Source organism: Mirounga leonina, unplaced genomic scaffold (genome assembly GCF_011800145.1).
Source record: "Mirounga leonina isolate KUSES-001 unplaced genomic scaffold, KU_Mleo_1.0 Mir_129, whole genome shotgun sequence".
Lineage (NCBI taxonomy): Eukaryota > Metazoa > Chordata > Mammalia > Carnivora > Phocidae > Mirounga > Mirounga leonina.
Window position 1 is genome coordinate 46,760,651 of NW_023270323.1, and position 25,684 is coordinate 46,786,334.

The following is a 25,684-nucleotide window of genomic DNA, read 5'->3' on the forward strand; positions in this document are numbered from 1 at the left end:
TGAAAACAAGCATATTCACCTTTGAGTTCCGGAGGTCAGCTTAGTACAAGTAGGAGTCGTGGGCCCTTGACTGCCCTTCTCACTGTCCCACCTTACTTTTGCAATTATTCTATCACAGAAGCTATTTCCCTTGAAAATATAAGATTTATATGCTTACATGTTCAAATGCTATGCATCATCAGATCAAGACTTAAAAGTTAGAAGCATTAATTTGGAAAAACACAAAAACAAGAAACCAACTAGATATTCTCTCATTTTTTTAAAAAAGAGGCCCAAATTCTCTGGTTTTAGAATTTAAATTGGACTCTAGTTTAAAAGGAGAAAACAAACAGAGCAGTGATAGCATACATTTCCTGATTCCACAGAAATACTCAAATTCTTAGATAGTGCCGTACGTCTTTATGTCAAATTTTGTTGAACTTTACAACATCAGTGCACAACAGAAATGGAAAGACAGAAACATAAGCCTTCTATTATTATTTAATAGGCATGACCTCAATCAAAATCAGATTAGAAAACTCAAAGAAATATCAGGAATTGGTTTCTTTTAGGGAATTCTTAAAAAATCTACCATTTAGAATAACTTGTGCACACCAACTCTGACATTTTTTTCTAAATGAGTTAATTAATCTCGTGTAGCTATGTGAAATTTTTCAGAGTAATTTTACTGGGAGGAAACTGGATATAATTTGGTACCTTCCCATTTGGCAGTGACACTGACTAACAAATGGCAAGTGGGAATGGGAAGGAAGATGACATTAGAAGTATAGAGTGAAGTATAATGAGTCAAAAAGTTAAAAAAAAAAAAAAGAGGGGTAAAGAATTTGAACCATAAGAAGAGAATCAAATTGTGTGTGTATGCCTATATATATATATACACACACACATAACAATTTTGTATCTTCAAAAAATAAAACTGGAATGTTATTTCACTTAAAATGTACAACACGCAAAATGCTCTGTAATGGTAAAAAAAAATGTACACCAATATAAATTTTCATAATTTTCCAATAAATGACATTTCTGGATCAAAAAATTACCATTACAAACCCTTTAATCAAATGTTTATTTTTTGTTTCCAGCATTACAATTTGCTGTGATTCATAAACTTGAGCCTAAGTAAGTTTTTAGACACTGACCTCATATAATTAGTTAGGTCCTTAGGTCAAACACTCACTTATCAAGCAAAGAAATCACCCAGCCACCGCTCTTGCCTGGACAACGCTCACTGCTACCTGAACAATTTAAAGTGCATATGAGTTGTTTTGATGAATGGAGACACAGCTGTAGTTTTGCACTAAATTTTCTATTACTGAATTGTATGTTTTTTCACCCAGATACCTTATGATCATTAGAGAAAACTATTTACTTACATAATGTTTTAGCCATATACTATGTTAAATGTCCATTTATAACTGCAAGAAACTCACATTACAGACACGCTATTGACTATATTATACAAAATCGGGGCCACAAGTTTCTGCATAAGAAGAGATTTACTTCTCTGTCTCTTAAAGCAAGAAATACCCCACAGTTCAGATTTACATGAGTAGTGCCTTTTTAAATAAATTAAAAATGCTGTCCAGTCTGTAAAATTATAAATATTTCTACTCATTTTACAGAATGTTAAAATGCTTATAAATGCATTACCTCCTAGTAAATACACATTATGGCACCGAAGCCAGTTAAAAAACAAAAACAAAAAAAACAGCCATCAAACTGGCCTATGGAAACATCTAGGGTTATTTTGTATCTCCTACACTGGAAAAATTAAACTAAATAAAGAAAAAAGGTTAAGGAGAGATAAAAATATTACAAAATGGCAACTACTATAACCTAAAAGAGTGGACTGACATGTCTTCCTTCAATTCAGTAACCAAGCCATTTCTGGAATGAACATTTATGGATAACTAGGTTAGGAGAGTGTTGCTCTTAGTGCTCAGGGCAGGATTATGTAGAAATAATTTCCACATTCTATAAGAAAAAAAACAGAGTGACTGTTTAAAAACCAAGATTTAGCCAGAACGTTCAAGATTGGCAGGTTTTGGAGTGAAATCTTCAGTGGTCACAAAATTAAAAACCATAATCCTATGGATGCTGCTTATTTTTACCAATGTGAAGGAAGGAAACATGATTGCAAGGTACAATACACCCTGACAGGGTAAAATGAAAAATTATGAACAATTTAAATAACTAAAATGTTCCCTACTGAAACATAAAAACATGATTTCCAAATTGATTCAACTTGCAATGTCTCTTAGAAGTATGAAGTAGTATTAGTTCTGTAGACTGCTGAATTGCCCTTCACATTAAATATTTCCTCCATCTTAAAAAAAAAAACAGCTTCTGAATGGCATGGACTCCTTTGGTGTGGGAGAGCAGGCTCGCCGAACTTGAGTCCAAGGCTCCCTCCAAGGTGATTCATTCCATCAAATCTATAATATCTCCAGATCTACATGTCGAACTTCAGGATTTCGTTTCTGAAACGAAAAATCACCACCACATTATTCATAGCAAAACAGAATTCTGTTTCCTTTTATTCCTTTAGATCACTAAAGCCACTAAAACATATGGTCAAATGATTTCATGGTGGCATATTAGCAAGTTAAAAATCAATAGAGGAATATTATACACTATAAACAATATGGTAAGTAGCCCTACCTCCCTGAGTTTGTTCATATGTTCATTAATACAGTAATGTACTAAGAATCTCACATGGGGGCACCTGGGTGGCTCAGTCGTTAAGCGTCTGCCTTCGGCTCAGGTCATGATCCCAGGGTTCTGGGATCGAGCCCCACATCGGGCTCCCTGCTTGGTGGGAGGCCTGCTTCTCCCTCTCCCACTTCCCCTGCTTGTGTTCCTGCTCTCCCTATCTCTCTCTCTCTGTCAAAGAAATAAATAAAAAATCTTAAAAAAAAGAATCTCATATGTGCCAAACATTGCAAAGCTTTGGAAATACACTAATTTGTGGTAAAAAGAAAATCACTGGAAGACAATAATAATCAGAAGAAATGAACTGATATTCACTTATTTTATATATGTTAGCAACAACCCATACAGTTTTGGGCCAGGCACTGTGCTAGAAAGTAGAGCTATGATTATTAAATAAGATAGTTCCTGACCTTGAGGGACTCAGTTTAGCCAGGCAGCCAAGTATATCAATAACCATCTATGAGTTAGCACATTAGAGCTAATAATAACAATTAATATTTAGGAGCAGTTACTCTTGTGTCAAGTACTATGCTAAGTAAGGGGCTTCACATGCATGTGTATGTTTTAAAATCCTCTAATAACTCAATCATTTCCATTTTACATATGGGAAAACTGAAGTCTGAAAAAATTAACTACCCTGCCCAAAGTTACATAGCTGGACGGGATGAAGCCAGGATTGATTCCAGACCCCAAGCTCCTAACCATTACAATGTCCTATAATGCTAACTCTAGGAACAAAAATGTCAGATCTATTACTTTAACTCATGAGACCAGCAAGACTTCACCAAGGATCTAGTATCTAAACAAGGCTTGAAAGTAGTGAGTCTTCCAGAGAGATGATGAAGAGGACCTAGACAGAGAGCCTGAATAAAGTTAGGGCGCCCAAGAAGTATGCACTGGCAGCATGGAATAGTTAGGCACAGAAGCTGCAAAAAGGGCAGGATTAGGAAGGAGGCTGGAAGGGCAGGCAGAAACCAAGTTGTGAAAAACTGTAAATGCTAGCTTAAGGAACTGCAATTCAGTCACAACAGAAAATATCTTTATTACATGCCCACTCTGCACGAGGCACTGAAGTATACAACAACGAACAGGAAACAGTACTTGTCTTCAATGAACTCTTATCTAGGGAGGAAATGCAGGTAGGTAAGCAGGCAATTGTAACAGTTTGCTACTTAAAGAGCAAGGTAAAAAAAATAAAGAGCAAGATAAAGGTCTTGGGATTTTATGAGTACAAAAAGGAAGGACACCTAATCCAATCTGTGGAGTAATTAAAAATGTAGTAAGACGTAACATAATGACACTGTGAAAATGGAGGGCAGAGAGAACATATAAAACTATGTAACTAATCTCCATCTATCAAAGAGGACTTTTTTAAAAAAAGATTTTATTTATTTATTTGACAGAGAGAGACACAGCGAGAGAGGGAACAGAAGCAGGGGGAGTAGGAGAGGGAGAAGCAGGCTTCCCATCGAGCAGGGAGCCTGATGCGGGGCTCGATCCCAGGACCCTGGGATCATGACCTGAGCCGAAGGCAGACGCTTAACGACTGAGCCACCCAGGCGCCCCAGGAAATAATGTTTAAATTAGGAGAAGGAGTTTAAGACTTTCATATAGGAATATGGTAGTAAATATAAGAGAAATATAGAAGAAATACTAAAAATGGTTATCTCTGAGCAGAAGGATTGAGGATGGTGAGGGAGGTGATACTTCTGTTTATAAGCTTTTCAGTTGTTTGACTTTATAAACTTTGTGTGTTATTTGATAAAAAATTATAAAAATAGGGGTGCCTGACTGGCTCAGTCGGAAGAGCGTGTGACTCTTGATCTCGGGGTCATGAGTTTGAGCCCCACTTTGGATGGAGAGATTACTTAAATAAATAAATACTAAATAAATGGACAGATAAACAAATCAACATGGGAGGAAAAAACTCTTCTAAAGGATTCGGATAATCAGTCAGGATTAATAATTCCTAACTTAAAAAATAACATCCTAGGAACATTTGCATATTCCTCATATTAAAGGAATTCAATTATAAAGACAAAGATCTGATGTAATTCTGGAGTTTAGCTCCAGCTGGAGCATTCTACTGAGTGTGCACTGAGATTTTTCTTATAACTAGTTTTGTTCAAGTATACCTGGGGGTTCTTTCCTCTTGGATCCTAATGCAAGAATGGCCAGGGGACCCCCAAACATGGGAGTACACTTTTGTTCTCAATGTTCTCTTTACCTTAAACTATTTGCTCTATCTAGAATTCCTTAAATTCAATACAGAATAAAAGATTTCCTCAAACAGAAATGAAACTGAATTTTATTTTCCCTTTCCAATCCTCCCTAACCCATCCTAATATGACTTTAAAAAGTTCAGCTATTAATGGAAAATTTGAAATTATTCTAAAAAAACACTATATAACAAATGTGTACCAATTAAAAATTTAATCTCAAGAAAAAGAAAGTAAAAAGTTGATGTACTCAGTTTTAAAATCAAGTTTTTAGAGAAAACTATCAGATTCCTAAAATGTAATGTGCCAAATACAAAGAAACACACACTGTATTAGCTGAATGAATAAAAAAACAGGATTAATATCCTTAAATTTTAATGTTTAGTGCCTAACAAGAGATCACATGCATAGCAGAAACTGAATAAATAGTTAAACAGAAATGAAAATCAGTAAGTGGTATTCAACTTATAATTTTCATTCGTTTGCTCAATACCTATTTTTTTAAAAAAGATTTATTTATTTGAGAGAGAGAGAGAAAGAGCACTAGCAGGAGGGGCACAGTGAGAAGGAAGAGAATCTCAAGCAGATTCCATGCCAAACGCAAAGCTTGATGTGGGGCTCGATCCCATGACCCCGATATCATGACCTGAGCCACCAAGAGTCGGATGCCCAACTGACTGTGCCACCAGGCGCTCCTCAACAAATACTTACTGATTTATTTTGTCCTAGGCACTACCCAACTCGAATATTTTATATACCACAGACAAATTTATTCCAAAACTCACTATGGAGAAAGAAAAACCACATTGTGTAATTTATTTTGCAATGCTGCAGACTCAAGAAAATCCTACAGGAGCATGCAATTCGAGAAGCACAAGATGGACTGAAGAGCAGAATTTTAAATGGAATACTACTTATTAGGAATTTGCAAATACTATGGCATCTTCCCACTGAATTAATTCCCAATAGAATTATTGCCTCCCAAACACAAAAAAAACTTCATGGAGGGATAGGAGAAGGGTCTATCCACAGATTGAAATATAGAGGTAGAACAAAAAAAATTTTTAATTAGCAGTTCAAAGAATTTCAAAATAAGAACAAAATATATTTCACATTTATAATATGGGACTTTATAAATTAGCTTCTATTATTTTTCATGCTTTTACAAAGAACTATCCAAGCTATAGATTTTATGCCAAAAATACCCTCTATTCTAATAATTAGATCAATGGCATTCATTACTCAACAGAGATGGCTATACTGCTAAATTTTATCACTGAGTGTGATCTTCCAAAATAAGTCAATAATTATTAAATTTAAACTTAGAAGGCAACATGCTTAGATACTAAAAAGAAGGGAATATGCCAAAATTTTAGTTTTCAAAAGAAAATCAGCTGATTTTCATAACAAGAAACAAGAATTACCTTCATGCACTCTCTTGGTTTGGTGCTCAACTATGAAGAACTTTAAGATAAATTATACCTTAGCACCTTAGAGAGGTTTTTAACATGAAAGTATGGGTTAAACTTTGTTTCCTGGTTTGAAAGACTTATAATTCAAAATCACGTATGAATTAGTTCAGTCTATTAAAGATTTAATAGCTTGTAATTAAAGCACAAAGTTAGCTAAACAAAAACAATAAATTTATCTGATTGTGGTTAAGTGTAAATATAAGTTAAGAATGACCAATTTGTTAACTTAATTCTGGCTTCTGACTTATTGTTTCTATTAAAGAGAAAAGCTAAAATAAAGATTTAGTCTGAAAGTCCATTATTTGGAGGTGCCTGGGTGGCTCAGTCGTTAAGTGTCTGCCTTCGGCTCTGGTCATGATCCCAGGGTCCTGGGATCAAGCCCCGCATCAGGCTCCCTGCTCAGCGGGAAGCCTGCTTCTCCCTCTCCCACTCCCCCTGCTTGTGTTCCTTCTCTCACTGTGTCTCTCTCTATCAAATAAATAAATAAAATCTTAAAAATAAATAAATAAAAATGAAAGTCCATTATTTTATCCATGTCAGGGAAATAAAAACAAACAGAATGGAAAAGCAAAGTTTATTTATTCTCGTCACCCTGCACAAAAATAATCATTTTGCATTATATTTAGAACAGTGATTTTTCAAAGTGTAGTCCAAAGATCCTGAAACCTTTTCTTTCTTTTCTTTTTTTAAAAGATTTTATTTATTTATTTATTTTAGAGAGGTCTTTCGCACATGTGTGTGAGAGTGTGTGTGAGAACGTGCACGAGCAGGGGGAGGGGCAGAGGGAGAGGGAGAGGGAGAAAGACTCTCAGGCTGATTCCATGCAGAGTGCAGAGCCTGGATGCTGATGCGGATGCCAGGCTCAATCTCACCACCCTGAGCAGAAATCAAGAGTTGGTCACTTAACCAACTGAGCCACCCAGGCACCCCCTGAAACCTTTTCAAGGGGTATTCCAAGGTCAAAACAATTTTCATAACAACATTGATGTTATTTGCCTTCACACTAGGCTGGTATTTCCTCTGATGACATATAAAAAGCAATGGTAGATCAAACTGATGGCATCTTTGCACAATTCAAGGCAACTGGCACCAAACTATACTGATAGTCACTGTGTTCCTTTATTGTCAGACACATAATTTTTTTTAAAAAAGCCAGTTTCACTTTAAAATGTCCTTCATGATCAGGGCACCTGGGTGGCTCAGTCGGTTAAGTATCTGACTCTTGATCTGGGCTCAGGTCATGATATCAGGGTCCTGGGATTGAGCCCCCAGTCGGGCTTCACACTCAGTGCAGAGTCTGCTTGGGATTCTCTCTCCCTGTCTCCGTTTAACCCCTCCCCCCACTCACGTTCTCTTTCTCTCTAAAATAAATAAAATCTAAAAAACAAAATGTCCTTAATGAAAAAATAAATAAAAGAAAATAAAATGTCCTTCATGAAGTAGAAAAAACATTGTGGTTTATTAAACCTCAACCCTTGAGTACACTTTTTAAAATATTCTGTGAAGGGGCGCCTGGGTGGCTCAGTCGGTTGAGCCACCAACTTGGTTGCAGCTTGGGTGGTGAGGCTCAGGTGGTGAGTTTGGGGTTGAGGGATCCGCCTTCAGCAGGCTCTGCACTCAGCAGAGTCTGCTTGAGATTGTTTCCCTCTCCCTCTCCTTCTGCTCCTCTCCCTCCCCTTCTGCTCCTCCCCCCACTTGCACTCACTCATGTGCTCTCTCTCTCTCAAATAAATAAATAAATAAATACAATCTTTAAAAAATAAAATATTCTGTGACAAAATGGGAAGTACTTCCAAAGCCCTTCTGCTTCTGAGGTCTGATGTCACAAGGAAAAGCACCTGTGTGATTGCTTGAATTATGGGTTGACTCAGATGATTTTTTATCTAAACACCATTTAGGGGCTCCTGGCTGGTTCAGTTGGTAGAGCCTTGGTGCTACCAAAAAAAGTAAGCTTATCTAAACCCCAGTTTTACCTGAAAGAAAAACTAACAAACTATGGTTATTTAAATATGGTATTTGGCAGGGATCTTCTTAAAAAATGAACAAAATAAATCTGTTACTTCAAGTAAAACAGTAATATTTGTTGCTAATGGTAAAATGCAAGGTTTCAAATGAAAATCAGAATGCTGAAAAATTTTTATCTACCACCATGACCTTGATAGCTTCCTAATACTTAGAAATGTATCACCATTTGAAAGATATGCATAAATCCAGTGAATTAGTATTTTCCAAATGGCCAATTCATAACATTCCAGAATCATGCATGGGTTAAAAGATCCATTCAAAGTACAAAGATGGACTAATGGATTTTAAAGTAATAATGTATAGCAGATAATTAATCATACCTAGAGAGAGGTCTGGCCTTGGCCCTTGGCTATGGGAGGTGATCTCTAGGCCCTTGCAATGTCCTGATTGATAATTTTGTCTTTATCTTTGGCCATACAGTATATGCTATATATCCACAAGGGACTGGAGACTAAGAGTGTGGGCTTTTCCCTGGAGTGGACAGAGATGAAAGGCTGACCACTCATGCAGTCAACTATGGAGCCCCAATAAAATCTCTGGACACCAAGGCTCAGTTAAGCTTCCCTGGTTGACAATACTCTGTGCAAACTGTCACATCATTGCCAGAAAATAAGTGTCCATGACTCCATGGGGAGAGGACAACTGGAACTCTGTCCTATGCATCTCTTCCCTTGGCTAGTTTTAATCTGTATCCTTTCATTGTAATAAATCATAACCATGAGTATAAAAGCATTCAGTGGGGGCGCCTGGGTGGTGCAGTCAGTTAAGCACCAACTCTTGGTTTCAGCTCAGGTCATGATCTGAGGATCTTGAGACCAAGCCTCGAACTGGGCTCCACACTCAGTGTAGTCTGCTTGGGATTCTCTCTCCCTCTCCTGCTCATGCTCTCTCTCTCAAATAATCTTTAAATAAATCAATAAATAAAAGCATTCAGTGAGTTTTGTGAGTCCTTTCTGTGAATGATCAAACCTGAGGGTGATATGAAGAACCCCTTGAAATTTGCAACTGGTGTCAGAAATGAGGGTGATCTTATGGACTATGCCCCCTAACTTCACAAACAGTATGTGAAAAGTTCTCTGATACAGTTTCAGGTTCCACATTGCAACTAAGCTTTAAGAGGCTGCCAGTTGTCAGGTATTGGTGTAAATCCAAAAAGAATATCACAATTATCTGAAAATGCTGTAAGAATACTCTTAAAGATTCCTCCCTTTTCCCTTTTCTTCATATTCTTCAACCAAAACAATATATGTCAACAGAATGAATGCAGAAACAGATATGGGAATCTAGCTTAGATTTTTTCAAAAATGTGAAACAATACCATTCTTTTCACTATTTTTTTCATTTTGGAAAATGTAGTTACTTTTCATTAAAATGTTATTTATATCGGGCGCCTGGGTAGCTCAGTTGGTTAAAATGTTATTTATATTAACATGTATATTATAGTTTTTAAATGAATATTTTTAGAACTCTTTTTAAATTTATGATTCAGTAAGTATCAATATTGATTCAAATAAATAAAAGCTCTTTGGGTCCTGAATAATTTTTAAGAATATAAAGAATCTTAAGACAAAAATATTTGAGAACAGCTCATCTACAAACTTAAAAATCATGTCGTGAACTATAATATTAACATAAACAAAATCATATTATTTGAAGTGCTTCTATTACTCTGGTACCTAGAGTCTAAAAGAAAAAATAGTAAGTAGTGATAGAAATGCTTCCCTTCAATTTTTGTTATTTCCCTTCAATTTTTAACAAAACTAAAGAATGATCAACATCAGCTGAAGAAAATGCAGTGCCTTCAACAAGCTATTTATGTTAAAGATCATTTATAAATATTATTTATTGCAATAACTTGAACTCAAGAGTCAATAAATGACAATTTGAGAACACTGAGATTTTTAAAGATAGTCTTATCAGGTGATATTTCAGTAAAAAGCCAACAGGTTGTAATGATATCCAACTCAAACAGAAGCAAAAAGAAAATATAAAATAATGACAGATGGAGTAAAAGGAAGATGTGTGTATGTTCAAGGTCACATTGTTTTTTCAAACTTTTGAAGAGAACCTAGTTTCCCTTTCACCTTTCTCTAGAAACTTTTAAAATGCTTTTTATTTCAAAACAAACAAAAAACCTTTAGCTACTTTAGAAACTAAGCAAGCACTATGGAATAGTGGTTGAAAGTACAGAATTTGGAATTGACCAACAAAGGTTCAAATCCCAATCCCCTACTTCCTTGAGTAAATTGCCCAACTTCTCTAACCCAGTGATTTTTCTTGTTCACAACTACCAGTCATACACCATGAGGTTACTGAGAAGATAAACATATACATGTGATACAATCAGCACATTGTTCTGACACAGAGTAAGTACTTAAGAAACAGTCAGCATTATGATTATTATGAATACATCTTACTTTCAGTTCTTTCTCAAGTCTATCTACTTCAGCTCCTAAAGTATCAATAATATTTTCTCCATGTTTAAGCATAAAGGTCTCTAGTTCTTCAGGAGTTTTCACTTCTTGAATTTCCTATAAAGAAAATGACAGCAGGAAAACAAAATAACTTTTTAAAAAATCATAGTAGTACACCAATGATTTCTTTAAAAAATTATAACAAACACCATTAAGTTTAACGAAAAACTTTCATGCTAAAGGTGATGGACCACCTAGTTCCAAAAACATTTAATTCAACAAAAAATTAAGTATAATACTTCACAGAGATAGCATTACAAAATTAGTGGGAAAAGAACAGACGATTCAATAAACAGTACCAGGGCAATTATTTTTATATAGGAAAAAAAGATTAAACCCCTACCTCAAATCATTAAACAAAAAAAATAATAATTCTAAGTGAATTAAAAAACTACGAGTAGAAAACAAACCACAAAACTTTTAGAAGAAAAAAGAGAGTATTTTTATGATACTGGAATAAGGAAGTACTTCTCAAGCAACATAATAAAAAGCCTAGAGAAAAGGATTATAAATTGGGACATGAAGTTAAAAAACACATTAAACCTTCTGTACAATAACAGTGAAATGGTAAATCACAAACTAGTACAAGATATTTGCATATACACAACTGAGGATTAGTGTCCAGCATATTAAAAATAAAATGTTTATTAATTTGTCAGAACAGAAATTAACTAAATAAAGCAGTAGAGGAAATCCCAATGGCCAATAAATTTAAATGTTTTCTAACCTCACTACTACTACCAGGGGGAATAGAAATTATAATTAAATATAAATTGTAATTTTCACATCTATCATAATGACAAAAATTTCAAAACTGTGAATATAATACCATCTAGTAAGAATGTGAAGCAAGAGAAACTTTGATGTACTGATGATGGAAATTAAACTGACACTCTTTCAAGAACAATTTGCAAATACCTAGGGAAGTTGAAGGTAAGTTTGTTTTGTTTTGTTTTGAAGTAGGCTCCACACCCAGCGTGGAGCCCAACACAGGGCCTGAACTCACAACCCTGAGATGAAGACCTGAGCCAAAATCAAGAGCTGGACACTTAACCGACTGAGCCACCCACCAGGTACCCCAAGTTTATTCAGAAGCCCAATATTTTAAATCTAGCTATGCAGTACCCTAAAGAAATTCTTACACATTTGAACAAGAAAACATATGAGAATGCCATTGTGGACATAACTGTCCATCAGAGGGAGACTGGATAAATTGCAGTATATTCATAGGAGATTATATAGCAATTAAAATAAATTAACATATAAATAAATATATGTATACACACATATATTAATATGGAGGAATCTCAAAATGATGCTCTTAAGCAAACTATAGAGGAAATCAGGTGGTATGATACCATTTATATCAATTTTGAAATATTTAAAATGCTACTATATACTGTGCTAAGAAAAATCTGTGGAAAAGTATAAAGACTGAATGGAAATGACAGTACTAAATTCAAGACAATTTTTAGTTCTAGGGATGGAGGAAGAAGAATAGGATCTAGAAGGAGAAGACAAGGTCTTCACCTGTTTTTGTAACATTTTCTTTAATATCGTAAGTAAATACAGTAGAGTAAAATGTTAAGATTTGACAAAGGCACGTGGTAACCTTTGCACTGTTCATTATTATTATCCTCTGAATTCTCTTTCAAATTTAATTCTTAATATAAAATCATGGGTTGTAGAATCATAGAGATCTACACTGATATCTGACTCCATATTATGGCTTTGTAATTTTAGACAAATTACTTAATCCTTCTGTGTCTTAACTTGCCTACGTATAAAACTGAAAATACTATTGCTTTACCTCACAGCGTTGTTGAGAGTATGCTAGAGAATTTCTATAAAATGCCTGGCACATGGCAAGCATGTGAATAGTAGTTTGCTCTGCTGCTATCTCCTCCAACCCACTCCACAGCAAATAAAACGGTCTCTGTCAAGTTTGGGAACTCTAAGCTGAAAGCTCAAGTGACTTTAAGACCTGTAAAAGTTTTATTTTATTTACTCAAAAAGTAATTTTTCTAACCTTTGACTATATAAGAAAACAATAAATACATAAACTTACCTGTAGCATTTGGTCAAAATCTTGTTTTTCCAAATATGATCTTGTAACAACTCGTCCATCAAAATCTACTTCTGCCTTAAATCTTACTTTCCCTAATCCTAAATCTGTGGCTTTAACATCATGAATTGCCCTGCAACCAATAACAATGCATACAAGTTTATATTTGCACACATACACATTTTAATGGCACAAAGTACAGAATTCTTTTTTTCCATCAGTGATGAAAATGGACCAAGATGGCTTTCAGAGTATTCACCATTAAGTGCCATCAATAAATTTCCAAACAAACGTCCATTTAGCTATTTTTGCATAATGCCATACAAAGATGCAAACTTAATAAATATTATTTTATGGTTTGTATATACATGAATTATATAGTTTGTGGATTAAAAAATCAACTCTAAATTGCTTTTCTACAATGTTGTCATTTTGTCTCATAATTCTTTTTTTTAAAAGCTTCTTTAAAAGTCTTCATGCAATTGTGAAGTACTCTATTTGAATGAAGTTAATAATAACTACCTAATGGGATTTGATATGGGGAATAATGAGTCAACACATACATACAATGTTTAATATGGTAGCAACTACACGGCAGACATTTAATGAATGGAATTCAGAAAGTAGCTAAATTGGCATCTTTACTTTACAGATTATAAAACAGTCCGAGAGGCCTAAGTGACTTGCCTGAGGTAATTCAGCTAGTCAACAGCAGAGGCAGGACTCACCTCCAGATCTTCAGACACCCAAACCCAGTAGTCTTTCCATTATACCATTTTGCCTCCCAGAAAGGGAAGCAGATGTTCTAGTGTTATAACTGCTTTTCATCCCTTCTGTCCTAACCCTCAGGAATCAATCTTCCTTAGAAAACTGTTGAGAAATTCTTTTCTTTCTATGATAACCACTATTAACATCTTTTCTTTATGGGATATATAAAATAAAAACACTCTGAATCCTGGGGATATAGAGAGCCACAGGAAAACAAGCCTAAATGAGACTCCAAATACTCAAAACATTTGACCCTAACTTCTGAGTGATCCTGAGCAAGTTACTAAATACTGAGTCTCAAATTCTTTAGCCATAAAAATAAAGAAGCATATTTATCAACTAGGATAAAAATAAGAATGATTTAATATTTATAAGGTTATATATACCCAAAATGAAATAAAACTTGTCCAGATTGGCAAGAAGCTACATAATTTTTTTCATTTTTAAAAAGCATATCTACCTCAGTCCTAACAAAATATTACAAATTTCATTATTTGACTAATACAGTGAAAGTAATGCTTATTTACTAACTGTAAAAGCCTATATTTTTAAAAAGAAGATAGATACCAAATGAAAAACTTAAACTACCATCTTAAGACACTGGAAAGAAGAGCAAACTAAATCTAAAGCAAATAGAAGAAGGAAATAATATAGATCAGAGCAGAAATTCATGATATAAAGAAAACAACAGAAAATAAAACTAAAAGCTGGTTTTCTGAAAAGATCAACAAAATTGACAAACCTTTAGCCAGACTGGCCAAGAGAAAAAGGAAGACTCAAATTACTAGAGTCAAAAATGAAAAAGGAGACATTACTACCAATCCTAAAGAAATAAAAAGGATTACAAAGGAAAATTATGAATGGTTGTATGCCAACAAATTAGATAACTTAGAACTAATGCAGAAATTCCTAGAAAGACACAAACTACTGAAACTGACTCAAGAAGAAATAGACAATCTGATCAGATCCTTAACAAGAAAATAGGTAGAGTAAGTAATCAAAAAACTACCCACATAGAAAAGCCCATGCCCAGATGATATCACTGGTGAATTCTACCAAACATTAAAAGAAGAAATACCAACAGTTCATAAACTTTTCTAAAAAATAGAAGATGAGAAAACACTTCCCAACTCATTCTATAATGTCAGTATTACCTTGATACCAAAATCAGACAAAGATATTACAAGGAAAAGAATATTAACATGGACTAATCAAGTACTAAGCCTAATACTGATTCTAAGAATATTCAACTTCTAATCTAGATATAGTTAGGTAACTACTTTTCCAGATTAAAAATGTAGGGCTTAGAATATAAATCTAGTAATAATTTACTCATTTGTTTTACTGATTCAGATATACAGGTCATTCTTAAAAGATTTAACTTAAAGATTCTGGTTTTAAGGGTGCCTGAGTGGCTCAAGTCTGTTAAGCGTCTAACTCTTGATTTTGGCTCAAGTCATGATCTCAGGGTTGTGGGATCAAGCCCCATGTTGGGCTCTATGCTCAGCAGGGAGTCTGCTTGAGATTCTTTCCCTCTGCCCCTCCCCAGTTTGTGTTTTCTCTCTCTCAAATAAATAATCTTAAAAAGATCTGGTTATAACACAGAAGAAAAATATATTCATTTAAAGTTTAACATATATATGTAGTTAGTAGAAAATTGGGATTTTAAAGGTTTATTCCTTCCGTATCACTCTGAAACTTGGATTTCACTAAAAAGCACTAATTAGAATGCCATATCTCTTCTGATTATCTCCTAAGTCTTCAGTTCTTCATTTTTTTTTTTTTAAAGTAAACTCTACCCCCAACGTGGGGCTTGAACTCACGACTCCAAGATCAAGAGCTGCATGCTCTACTGACTGAGCCAGCCAGGTGCCCCTTCAGTTCTTCATTTTCATATCATTTAAAAGATAAAGATTATAAGGAAACACTTTTAAAATGAGCTAAAACAAGAAGTCTATTTTCAAAAGGAGTATAAATTATATTCAATTTGGTAATCACTTCCCCATTGAATAAAAATTTTCTTAAATTTAATATAGCAATTTGTAATTATAATACAAATATAAGGCAAAATAAATATGAAGGTTCCACAGAAGTGTTCTACATTATGGAGATAACCACTTGCAAACTTCGGTTCCCATTACATCATCTAAGTGTTCCTTATTCTAAAGATTGACGATATATAGAATTTAAAAGAAAACAGGGAGTTTCCTAAATGCTTTCACTTGTTTTCTTCTAAGGTTGCAAGTCTGAAAAGTCATAGATTAAAAGTCTAAAGGCTAGGGAACCACAAACTCTTCTGGAAGTATTTACAAACCAAGCATTTCTATTTCTTAATATGTTTTTATAAACCTTAGCAGCATCACTGGAATAAGCTGACCTTACTGATGGGTCGTTCTCCAGGAGTTCAGTAAGCCGTTGTACTTGCTCTGGCTGGATGGATCGCCCTAAGAGCGCTTCCGTGTTAGTGTAGATGAGGAATGCTGAGACAATGCCTAATAACGTGCCCACACCCAAAGAACCTAGGCTGTCATACAGTGGATTACCTACATAAAGCACAGAAGAAGTCAGTAAATTAACATTTTCTATTATTTCATCAATCAGCTTTAGTGAGTAAAGAACCAGAATTAGTAAAACAAAGGACCTGAAATTCATTCCCTAATTCCTTTAATGACTTTTTCCTAATAAGTTTACTATACTACAAAATGGAGATGCTACCATATGCTTTACATTACACAGGAGTATTATGTGGTTTAATATTTAAGATCTATTTCTTGCATATGGTCATTACATGAGTGAGGGTTCAGAGCATTTTAGAAACATCATATACGTACTACTAATTTAATAAAATCCATTTCTTTTTGATATATCAGTAGCACTTTTCCTGTCCCACGCTGACAACACTGTGAGACCAACAGCTGAAAAAAATAACCACCTTTTGTTTCTTATTCTTATCAAGGTTCTGTGAGAGAATTAAGCCATACAAAAAAATGATATGGATCACTCTTTTCATTCAACCAAGGATGATGCATAGCTAGTACCATTCTAGATACAAAGGGGAGAAGTTAATTCATTGCATGCTACAGGTACCTTAGAGCAGTGGTTCTCAAAGTACAGTTCTTTAACCAGCAGCATCAGCATCACTTGAGAACTTGGTAAAAATGCAAGTTCTTAGGCCTTACCTAAGATTTTCTGAATCAGAGCTACAATATATATTTATTTACAATATTAGAGTTTATTAAAGTTCTCTTCCATATATTACCTTAATAAACCTTTGAGGTCACTAGGCCAAATATTATCAATACTAAGCTCAGAGTAGTTGCATAATTTATTAAGGCACAGCTAGAAAGGTTTAGCACATTACAGAAATGCTCTAACAACAGCCGTCTTTGTTTCAAACTAAGAAAATTTCTGAGAGAGAACTCTGAAGACTTCTACTGTCTTATTTGTCTTATACAAATAAATGGTCAGTATGCAATTAGCATTTAACAATCTATTGGTTTAAAACTATTCAGTGATATAAAAGAAAATACCCACATATTAGGGAATTATTTAAGTAGGACAAATAAATCACCTGCAACTTAAGAAATATTTACCTGTTAGGGAAGTAAGGCCCATACACGTAGCTGCTATTGTCACTCCCAAGACCGCTGCAGTATCCTCCAGTAATATAACGTTTGTACTAGGATCACGACTTTCCATTACTTAATCATTGGGGTAGAGACAAGAAAAGAAACTTCTGAAATCCTAATTTGATACTATCACGTAACATTTTAGCAAGTATCCATTTAAAATTAAGATATAAATTAAGATAAAAAATGTATGAGATCCTGATTTTAAAAACCCAGTTCAATGTAAACACAATTTATTAGTTTAAATGTTGACAGTAACTGAAATTTAAAGTCAAATTACTTTCTCTAGTTATAAAAACATATATAGAAAAACTGTAGTCACTTAAGTTAAAATTCAAATATAAAGTATTCATGTTCATATCACACTATGTTTCTCTTTTTTTTTTTTTTTAAGATTTATTTATTTATTTGAGAGAGCGAGAATGAGAGAGAGTACATGAGACGGGGGAGGGTCAGAGGGAGAAGCAGGCTCCTCGCTGAGCAGGGAGCCCGATGTGGGACTCGATCCGGGACTCCAGGATCATGACCTGAGCCAAAGGCAGTTGCTTAACCAACTGAGCCACCCAGGCGCCCCTGTTTCTCTTTTTAAAAGAGATGATATATAATATAAGAGCCATACAGAGAAGACATCGAGATATATTTTGTACACACCTATAAGGAAAAAGCAATAGTACTGGGTAATTTTAGAAAATAAAGGAGATGAAGTAAGACACCTGGTTTCTAACATACATACCATATTTATAAAATGACATTCCTTTGGCCCGAGCACTCCTACGAAGTTCATTTACAGCAACAAGAAGTGTTGCTGAAAGAAAAGCATTCATATCAGCAAGAAAAAAACTTCATGCCTCCAAATTTTAAAGATGGCTTCTCAAAATAAATAGGTACAACACTTTTAATGCCGGGGTTGTCAATAAAGAAAAGTTCTATATTAATTAGTCATTATCTAGACTCCGACTATCATAATACAAGGAATCCCATATTTCTAAACCATAATAATTTAAATATCATTACCACCACCTTAATGACCTTAATTTATTGGACAGCCAACTAGTTGGCAGGCACCACACTAAGCATAACTCTTCTGATCCTCCCAACCTTTTGAGGCAGGTGGTGTTATCACCATTTTACAGACTGTCAAAGATTAAGGGAACACTATGCATAGCAAATGACAATGTATCGGAAGTAAGCATACTATGAATACAATGAGTTAGGCAGTTTCCTACATGATGTAGCGCTTTTCTGTCATAAAACTTGCTACAGCTGAACCTTGCAGAAACCTGGAAATATTTTATTGCAAAGAGTCAGCCTTCCATGATTAACACTACTAAAACCTGATTTTCATTTATTTTTTTTAAGGATTTTATTTATTTGACAGAGAATGGGAGCGATCGAGAGAGACAGAGAGAGAATACAAGCTGGGGGGACAAGCAGAGGGAGAGGGAGAAGCAGACTCCCTATCGAACAGGGAGCCCAAAGCAGGGCTCAATCTCAGGACCCTGAGATCATGACGTAAGCCGAAGGCAGCTGCTTGACTGAGCCACCCAGGTGCCCCACTAAAACATAATTTTAAAAAATTCAATATATAGTTATGTTTTTAGACTCCATTCCAAATGTTCTGAGTGTTATGATTAAGATACTCAAGAACAAAAAAAAAGAGGTTTTCCCTTGCCCACATCCATTAGAGGAATAACCATAGTACATTATACAAAGAATTTACTCCCTCGAAGTAGATTCCTATTTCAATAGTTTTTCTTTAATCAGTGGAATTTAGCAATTTATAAAAATGAACTGCTGAATATATATTACTAAATTAAGAATAAAGAGATACTGTAACAGTACATACCTCCTTCAGATGCTAATGATCCCGCTAAAATACAATATGCCTAGAAAAGAAGTATTAAAATAAAGTGTAAGTTAATATTTCATTAGAGAGTCACAACGATTCATGCATAAAGTTTATAATGTTTAAAATGGAAACATAAATTCAAATCCTAGCCAGATAAGAATCTTGATAGGAGATAGCTCAAATGAGGGCAATGAAATAGAGGGTATATCTTCATAAAAGGAAAAAAATAAAAGTTAAAGATTTGATGGTCATTTCATTTTTTAATACTTAGAAGAGTAATCTGTCTACTCTATAGAATGTTATACCATGACCTAAGTTAAATTCATGACATAAGAGATAAAAAATAAGTATAAAAAATTTTCTGAAGTTCAAAATGAACACAAACATTTGAAATCTGGGGTGTGGATACCAGGATACATACAGTAAGATCCACACCCATACCCATGTAACTTCTGGCTTTTGTTTGGATGCCCAGTACCAATCCTGATTCAGAAAGATAAGCAGTTATAAATAGTGATCAATTTGGGAGAGGGGGATTACACCACCCTCCTTGCAGTACCAGGACACACTTGAATTAAATAAAGATTCACAAAAAACTTTAATCCAAGAGATAACCTAGCAACACAAATTTTTAACAATTTCAATGAAATTCAAACGAAACATATGTAGAATTTTCAGCATCATCTTTTTGGAACCCTGGGCTTCCCTGAAATAGAAGTTTGGAAAATTCTGAATCTAGTCTAATACTCTTATAATTTTGTTAAGGAAACTGAGATGTCCCAAGGCTATGTGATTTGCTTGAGTACATAGAAATGATACCAGGGTAAAAGCTAGAATATGGGTTTTCCAGTCTCAACTCTAGGCTATCTCCACTGAATCTTACTGCCAACCTACAACATAATTAAAACAGTAGCTAAACTGTCCAATATTTTTTTAATCCTTCGATCTCCTTCCTGAAAGGATTTAAGACACACTTATCACCTAATAAAGGGAAACAGCATATATCAGCAAAAGATTCCAATACCTAATAAACATAAATTGGTCTATGGTACATTGAATCTATTTATTAACTAAGAGTCATAGTCTGATGTAACCTCATTTAGTTGCAAAAAGATAGAAGAGCTTCTAGCATTTTTTTTTTTTAAATAGGCTCCACACCCAGCATGGAGCCCAACACAGAGCTTGAACTCAGGACCCTGAGATCAAGACCTGAGCTGAGATTGAGAATCAGGTGCATAACCGACTGAGCCACCCAGGCACCCCGAGCTCCTAGTAGCTTTAAAACTTAAACACAATTGAAAATTTAACTAATTTTCATTAACCACTTAGTCTGTAAAATAATACTATACAAATCAGATGAATGCTGTAAGAATGAGGTATCTATAGGGCGCCTGGGTGGCTCAGTTGTTTAAGTGACTGCCTTCGGCTCAGGTCATGATCCTGGGGTCCCGGGATCGAGTCCCACATTGGGCTCCCTGCTGAGCGGAGAGTCTGCTTCTCCCTCTGACCCTTCCCCCTCTCATGCTCTATCTCATTCTCTCTCTCAAATAAATAAATAAAATCTTTAAAAAAAAAAAAAAAGAATGAGGTATCTATAAAGTGGCTGAACCTTTTCAGAATGGAGGAAAAGATGTTAAATGAGATTCATTCCAACTGAGAACAAATTAGGCTATAAGTACTCCCACATTCCAAAATGAGGTGCTGTACCATTTCTTCAGGCTTTGCATAGAGAACGCCCAAGCCTCATTTTACAACTCCTAGCTCCACACCCACTAACCCATGAGGAAGAGCTAAGGTTAAGGCCAAAAGTGAAGATTTCTTTGGAGAAAGCTATTAAGCTGTTAAGATTGTTCAGAAAGCTGGATGTACGTCCCTGGTGTTTAGAGATTACAGTGAACTATGTCTAATTCACATATAAAAATAAATTTATTGGCAAGTCTACTGATATTGATTGTGTCAACAGAGTAGATGATTATGTTTGGGGGAAAAATAAAACAAAACTGCACTCTCACTGGGAGGGCATTAAAGATGTCTGTTTTAACACACAGAGCCCAAACAGGATTCTGAGTAAGAGTCTTTGGAAAAGAGATCAACTGCCCAAAGAGCCTTCTCGAAAATGCAAGGCAACCTCAGCAGAAAGAGTCTGGAACTACATCCTAAGAAGCAGAAGCTAAAAGGGGTGCCAAATGACCAATCCATGCTTGTCAAGGGAGCCAGAGTCAGAGTGGACATGCAGGGTAATCTCCAAGAAGTTTCCATGAGAGAAAAAGGCAGCTTTAAGTATCTACAAAGGTCAGAGGAATCCAATGTAAAATGATGCTGGTGCCAGTAAAGTACAATAGAGTAGTATTTTCTGTCCTCTCTCCCTACATTTGATGCTGCCAGAGGCAAGCTCAGGAGTAGGAGAGAAGGGCAGAAGCCCTAGCGAGGAAAATACAGAAGGTGACCATGCTCCCATCCTCCCATTCCCCTGGTACAGGCTTCCTACCTACATGAGTGAAAAAAAAAAATCTTTAAATACAACAATTCCAACTTATGACTGTCTTGTGGCACTGGATATTTTAATTACTGATAGATTATTCTTGGGACTAAAAATGAACAGAGATCTTCTTGTTCTTCAATATAACTGAAGAAATTAATGGAACTGCCCAAGATTTTAACCCAGGAGTCAGTACTTAATGATTGTACCTACAGAGATACTCTTTTCTTTCTTCTTTTTTTTTAAGATTTTATTTTTAAGTAATCTCTACACCCAATGTGGGGCTCGAACTCACAACCCTGAGATGAAGAGTTACACAATCCACCAACTAAGCCAGCCAGGTGCCCCTGTACCTACAGAGATACTCTTGTTCAACATCATTGAACCATATGAATTTAGAGGTCATGTGTAGTCATGTTCTAAAAAACACAACTACAGCTACATAACCCCGTATTACAGTCAAAAAGGTATGTGTTAGTCCCTTTCTTTAATATCAATATGACAAAGGCATTCTACTGTACTTAATCACTCTTATATTACTTGAAAACTGAGGGGGGAAAAAGATTACCCATAGAAGGGATTCCATTGGTTGAGGATTAAGCAATCCCATGATTCCGTGGTACCAAGATAATCCTGCACCCATCATGAAAATACCAACACCACTAATTAGTGAAGCAATATAGCGCATATTTGAAAATCCATACCTGAAAAATTAAAAAAAAAAAAAGTTTACAAAAAATACAAATCGTTTTATATGTTGAATAAGCCAATGCAAAAGAAAACCAAAAACTTCTTACAATATAAAGATGTTTATGGTTTTATATTTAAGTAAAATGTAAATGCCAAACTTAAATCTAATTGGAAAATAACATATAAAGGGAAAAAACTGCAAGATCTTTGAAAATATAGAAAAACGGTGAATATGACTGAATTCAGGTATTTTCTAATCCCTCTTTCATATAGTCTGTTCTGATTACATAGAGTCAATACACTATTATGTACCACAAATACTGATAAAATTCATCTTTTTAAAAATGCATTCAGGTGTTTAATGTAGAGGAAGACATTTAAATTTCCCTGTAATACAGCTTTCTAACTAAACATTTGGTCTTCTTGCCTATAATTTGATGTTGGATACTTGGGGCTGGTTCTGAATAGTTTAGCACACAGCAACTAACTACTATTATTAGGACTATGAGCTTCAGTTTTTCGGGCGTTTTTATGGCAAGTTTTTTTAAAAAAAATCTCATTTTAAAGAATCTTTGTCAATGTGTGTATTATTTTGTATTACTGTATGTATCAATAAAATACTGAGTTTTAAGAAGCTCAAAAACATGATAATACTATACGAGGAAAGGAATCACTCATTAATAAAAATATTTCCTGAGAAATTTACTCCCAAAGCCAAACTCTATGGCACCCTTCTGGCAGATGCAAATTTAAACAATAGGTCTTAATTAAAACTGTTTTTAATTATTTCTGCAAATATGTAGTAATATTGCAATAGGGAATTCTCAGTTTATAGATATGACAATGTTCTACCTATTTGATTTAGAAAAACTTACTTTTTCTAAATGTACCCCCCAAAGTAATATAGGATATATATATATATTTATTTCAGTTAAAGTAAATTAAGATCTAAATTAAATGCTAATACTTTCCTTCTATGTGTTTTCAAAAAATTGTAGGTTCTGACTGAAAATTTTAACTATGTAGATCTTCACTGTCCCATATTAATCATCGGCCACATAACGCTATTTAAATTTAAATTAATTAAAACAATAAAAATTTAAATGTAGATCTTTACACTAGCCACATTCCAAATGCTCAACAGCCACGTGTAGCTACTGACTATCATACTGGACAGATATAAAATACTTCTATCACTAGAAAATTTTATTGAGCAGCACTCAAGTAGATCGTTGAAAATGCCTTAAAAAGAAATCTTCACAACCTAAAATTATAAAATTTTATCCTGTTTTAAAAATTTTGGTGTATAAAACTAATCAGGAAAAAAATTCTTTTCTTGACACAGTAAAATAGTGTAATGATGTGTAATTAGTAGATAAGAAAGCTACTTGCTCTCTATAATTGCTTATTGATAGTTCTAGGATATTCAAAATATACTATCATTTATGAGAAAACAGTAGTGTCTTGCTTTTAAGCAAAAAAAAGGCCTTTATATAAAGCACAGAGGCAGACTCCTTTACAGAAATAAAAGTACATTTTTTCTGCCTTAAGACTGATCAAATTTTATTATTGAAACTTGTTAAATAAATGATACATGTGGAATTCAAAAGTATTAGCTGGGTATGTTAGTAAAAGGAAAAAATCTCTATAAAATAACTGATGTGACTCAAAATAATATAAAAGAATACTCATTTTATAAATAAATAATTTTAAAATGTTAGCAGAATACTATTTCCAAATCACAACAGGATTAAAATACAATAAATATGGATTTAATAAAAGTTATCACTACAATTTTAGACTCAGTGCCTATTAGTCTAGATGTAGAATGTTTCCTTTAACCAAATAAAATAGAACTCTAAGATCAAAATATGTGCTTTGTTATTATCAAATATGAAGAGGACAAGATCTCTATGCTGTTACAAAGCATAAAAATAATTTAAACACAAATTTCAAATTATATCTTGAATTTATTTTGACACTGTGTTTGAGTCCTACATTTTAGATCCTATAGTGAAAGAACTGACCAAATCTTTAACACAAAAATGCAGGTATATAAACTGCAGGAGACTTCCAAAATTCAACTGCTTTTATTTCAATGACTTGCTGCCAAAAAATAAAATAAAATAAAGGCAATGTCCTTACGGATGAGTAGGATCTGGTGTTTGAACAGACTTACTGATGCCCACTGCTAGTAAACCCTATGGAGAAGAAGAAAAAAGGGTAAATAATTATTAGCAAGATGGAGAGTATAGTGTGGTAGAACCAATCTGGAGCGTGCAATCTGACAATGGCAAAGAACCACTTCACATGCACATACACAACAGCCCAGCAATTCTGGTTTACAGTCCTTACCTTAGAGAAATAAAGATGAACCCAAAGGGGTTCAAAACACCATTGCTTATAAAGACAAAAAATGTGAAAGCCAACCTAAAAAGCGCTCAATAAGGAATGGCAAAATAAATGCTGGTATTGCCAAACCATAGTTACATCTACAACAGTTTAAAAGAATGGAATTGAGACAGAGCTTTCTGTACTGACATGGTAAAAGCTCCTACACATACCATTAAAGTGGAAGGAAAAAAAAAAATCAGGAACAGTGTGTAAAGTACAAAAAAACTTACGTCGTTTTGTAGACAACACATAATGTAAAGCACAGCAAAAGGTCTAAAAGAATATACATTCAACTGTTTATACCTCTGAGGAGAGAAATAGGATTAGGATAGTCTGTAATATCTGATATTTTTATAGGAAAAGTAACATATTGCTATACAAATAAAAGACAGTAAAAATTTTAAATAGTATACATTGTATACAGACAAATATATTTCTACCAGATCTTCCAAAGCCATGCACAAGGAGTATACATATCAATATGTACATTATCTGGGGTGTGGAAGGAGGGAATAAAGATGTAGGGCTAATTACAACTAAGACTTTATTTCTTTAAAAAACCAAAAACATAAAGTAAATATGGCAAAAATACGAACATGTCTTTAATCCTAGTTACCACCTTTCTCTCCTTCCTTCCTTCCTCCCCAGACTTGATCTTTTCTTCCTTTCTTTCATTTATTTGGTTTTTCAATTGCATCTTTTGTTAAAAAGAGTTATCACTGGAAACTCCCGATATTAGTATGCTTGCCCCTAGTAAGTCCTTTCTATTCTAATTTGATGTGAGTTTAGAGATCCAAAAAAGATTACCTTATTAGAATTATTTGTTTAATAAAAATACAAGGCCTCCAAGTGAATACCCTACGTGGTATTATTTCCCTAATCTGGGGCTTTTCCATTTTTTCAGCATG

General features: G+C 34.4%; 1 protein-coding gene across 1 annotated transcript in view; it reads right to left on the reverse strand.

Moving 5' to 3' along the window:
- Positions 1-268: 268 nt before the first annotated feature.
- The window catches only part of SLC30A9 (solute carrier family 30 member 9), an 80,204-nt gene continuing 54,788 nt past the window's right edge, over positions 269-25,684 (reverse strand). Inside the window, exons 10-18 of the mRNA XM_035005066.1 lie at positions 24,528-24,583; positions 22,261-22,396; positions 19,211-19,250; positions 18,098-18,169; positions 17,329-17,436; positions 16,113-16,278; positions 12,971-13,100; positions 10,846-10,959; positions 269-2,480 (exon numbers count right to left, since the gene is read on the reverse strand). Coding sequence (XP_034860957.1) covers positions 2,436-2,480; positions 10,846-10,959; positions 12,971-13,100; positions 16,113-16,278; positions 17,329-17,436; positions 18,098-18,169; positions 19,211-19,250; positions 22,261-22,396; positions 24,528-24,583 — 867 coding nt within the window. The 3' untranslated portion in view covers positions 269-2,435. The remainder of the gene's footprint in view (positions 2,481-10,845; positions 10,960-12,970; positions 13,101-16,112; positions 16,279-17,328; positions 17,437-18,097; positions 18,170-19,210; positions 19,251-22,260; positions 22,397-24,527; positions 24,584-25,684) is intronic.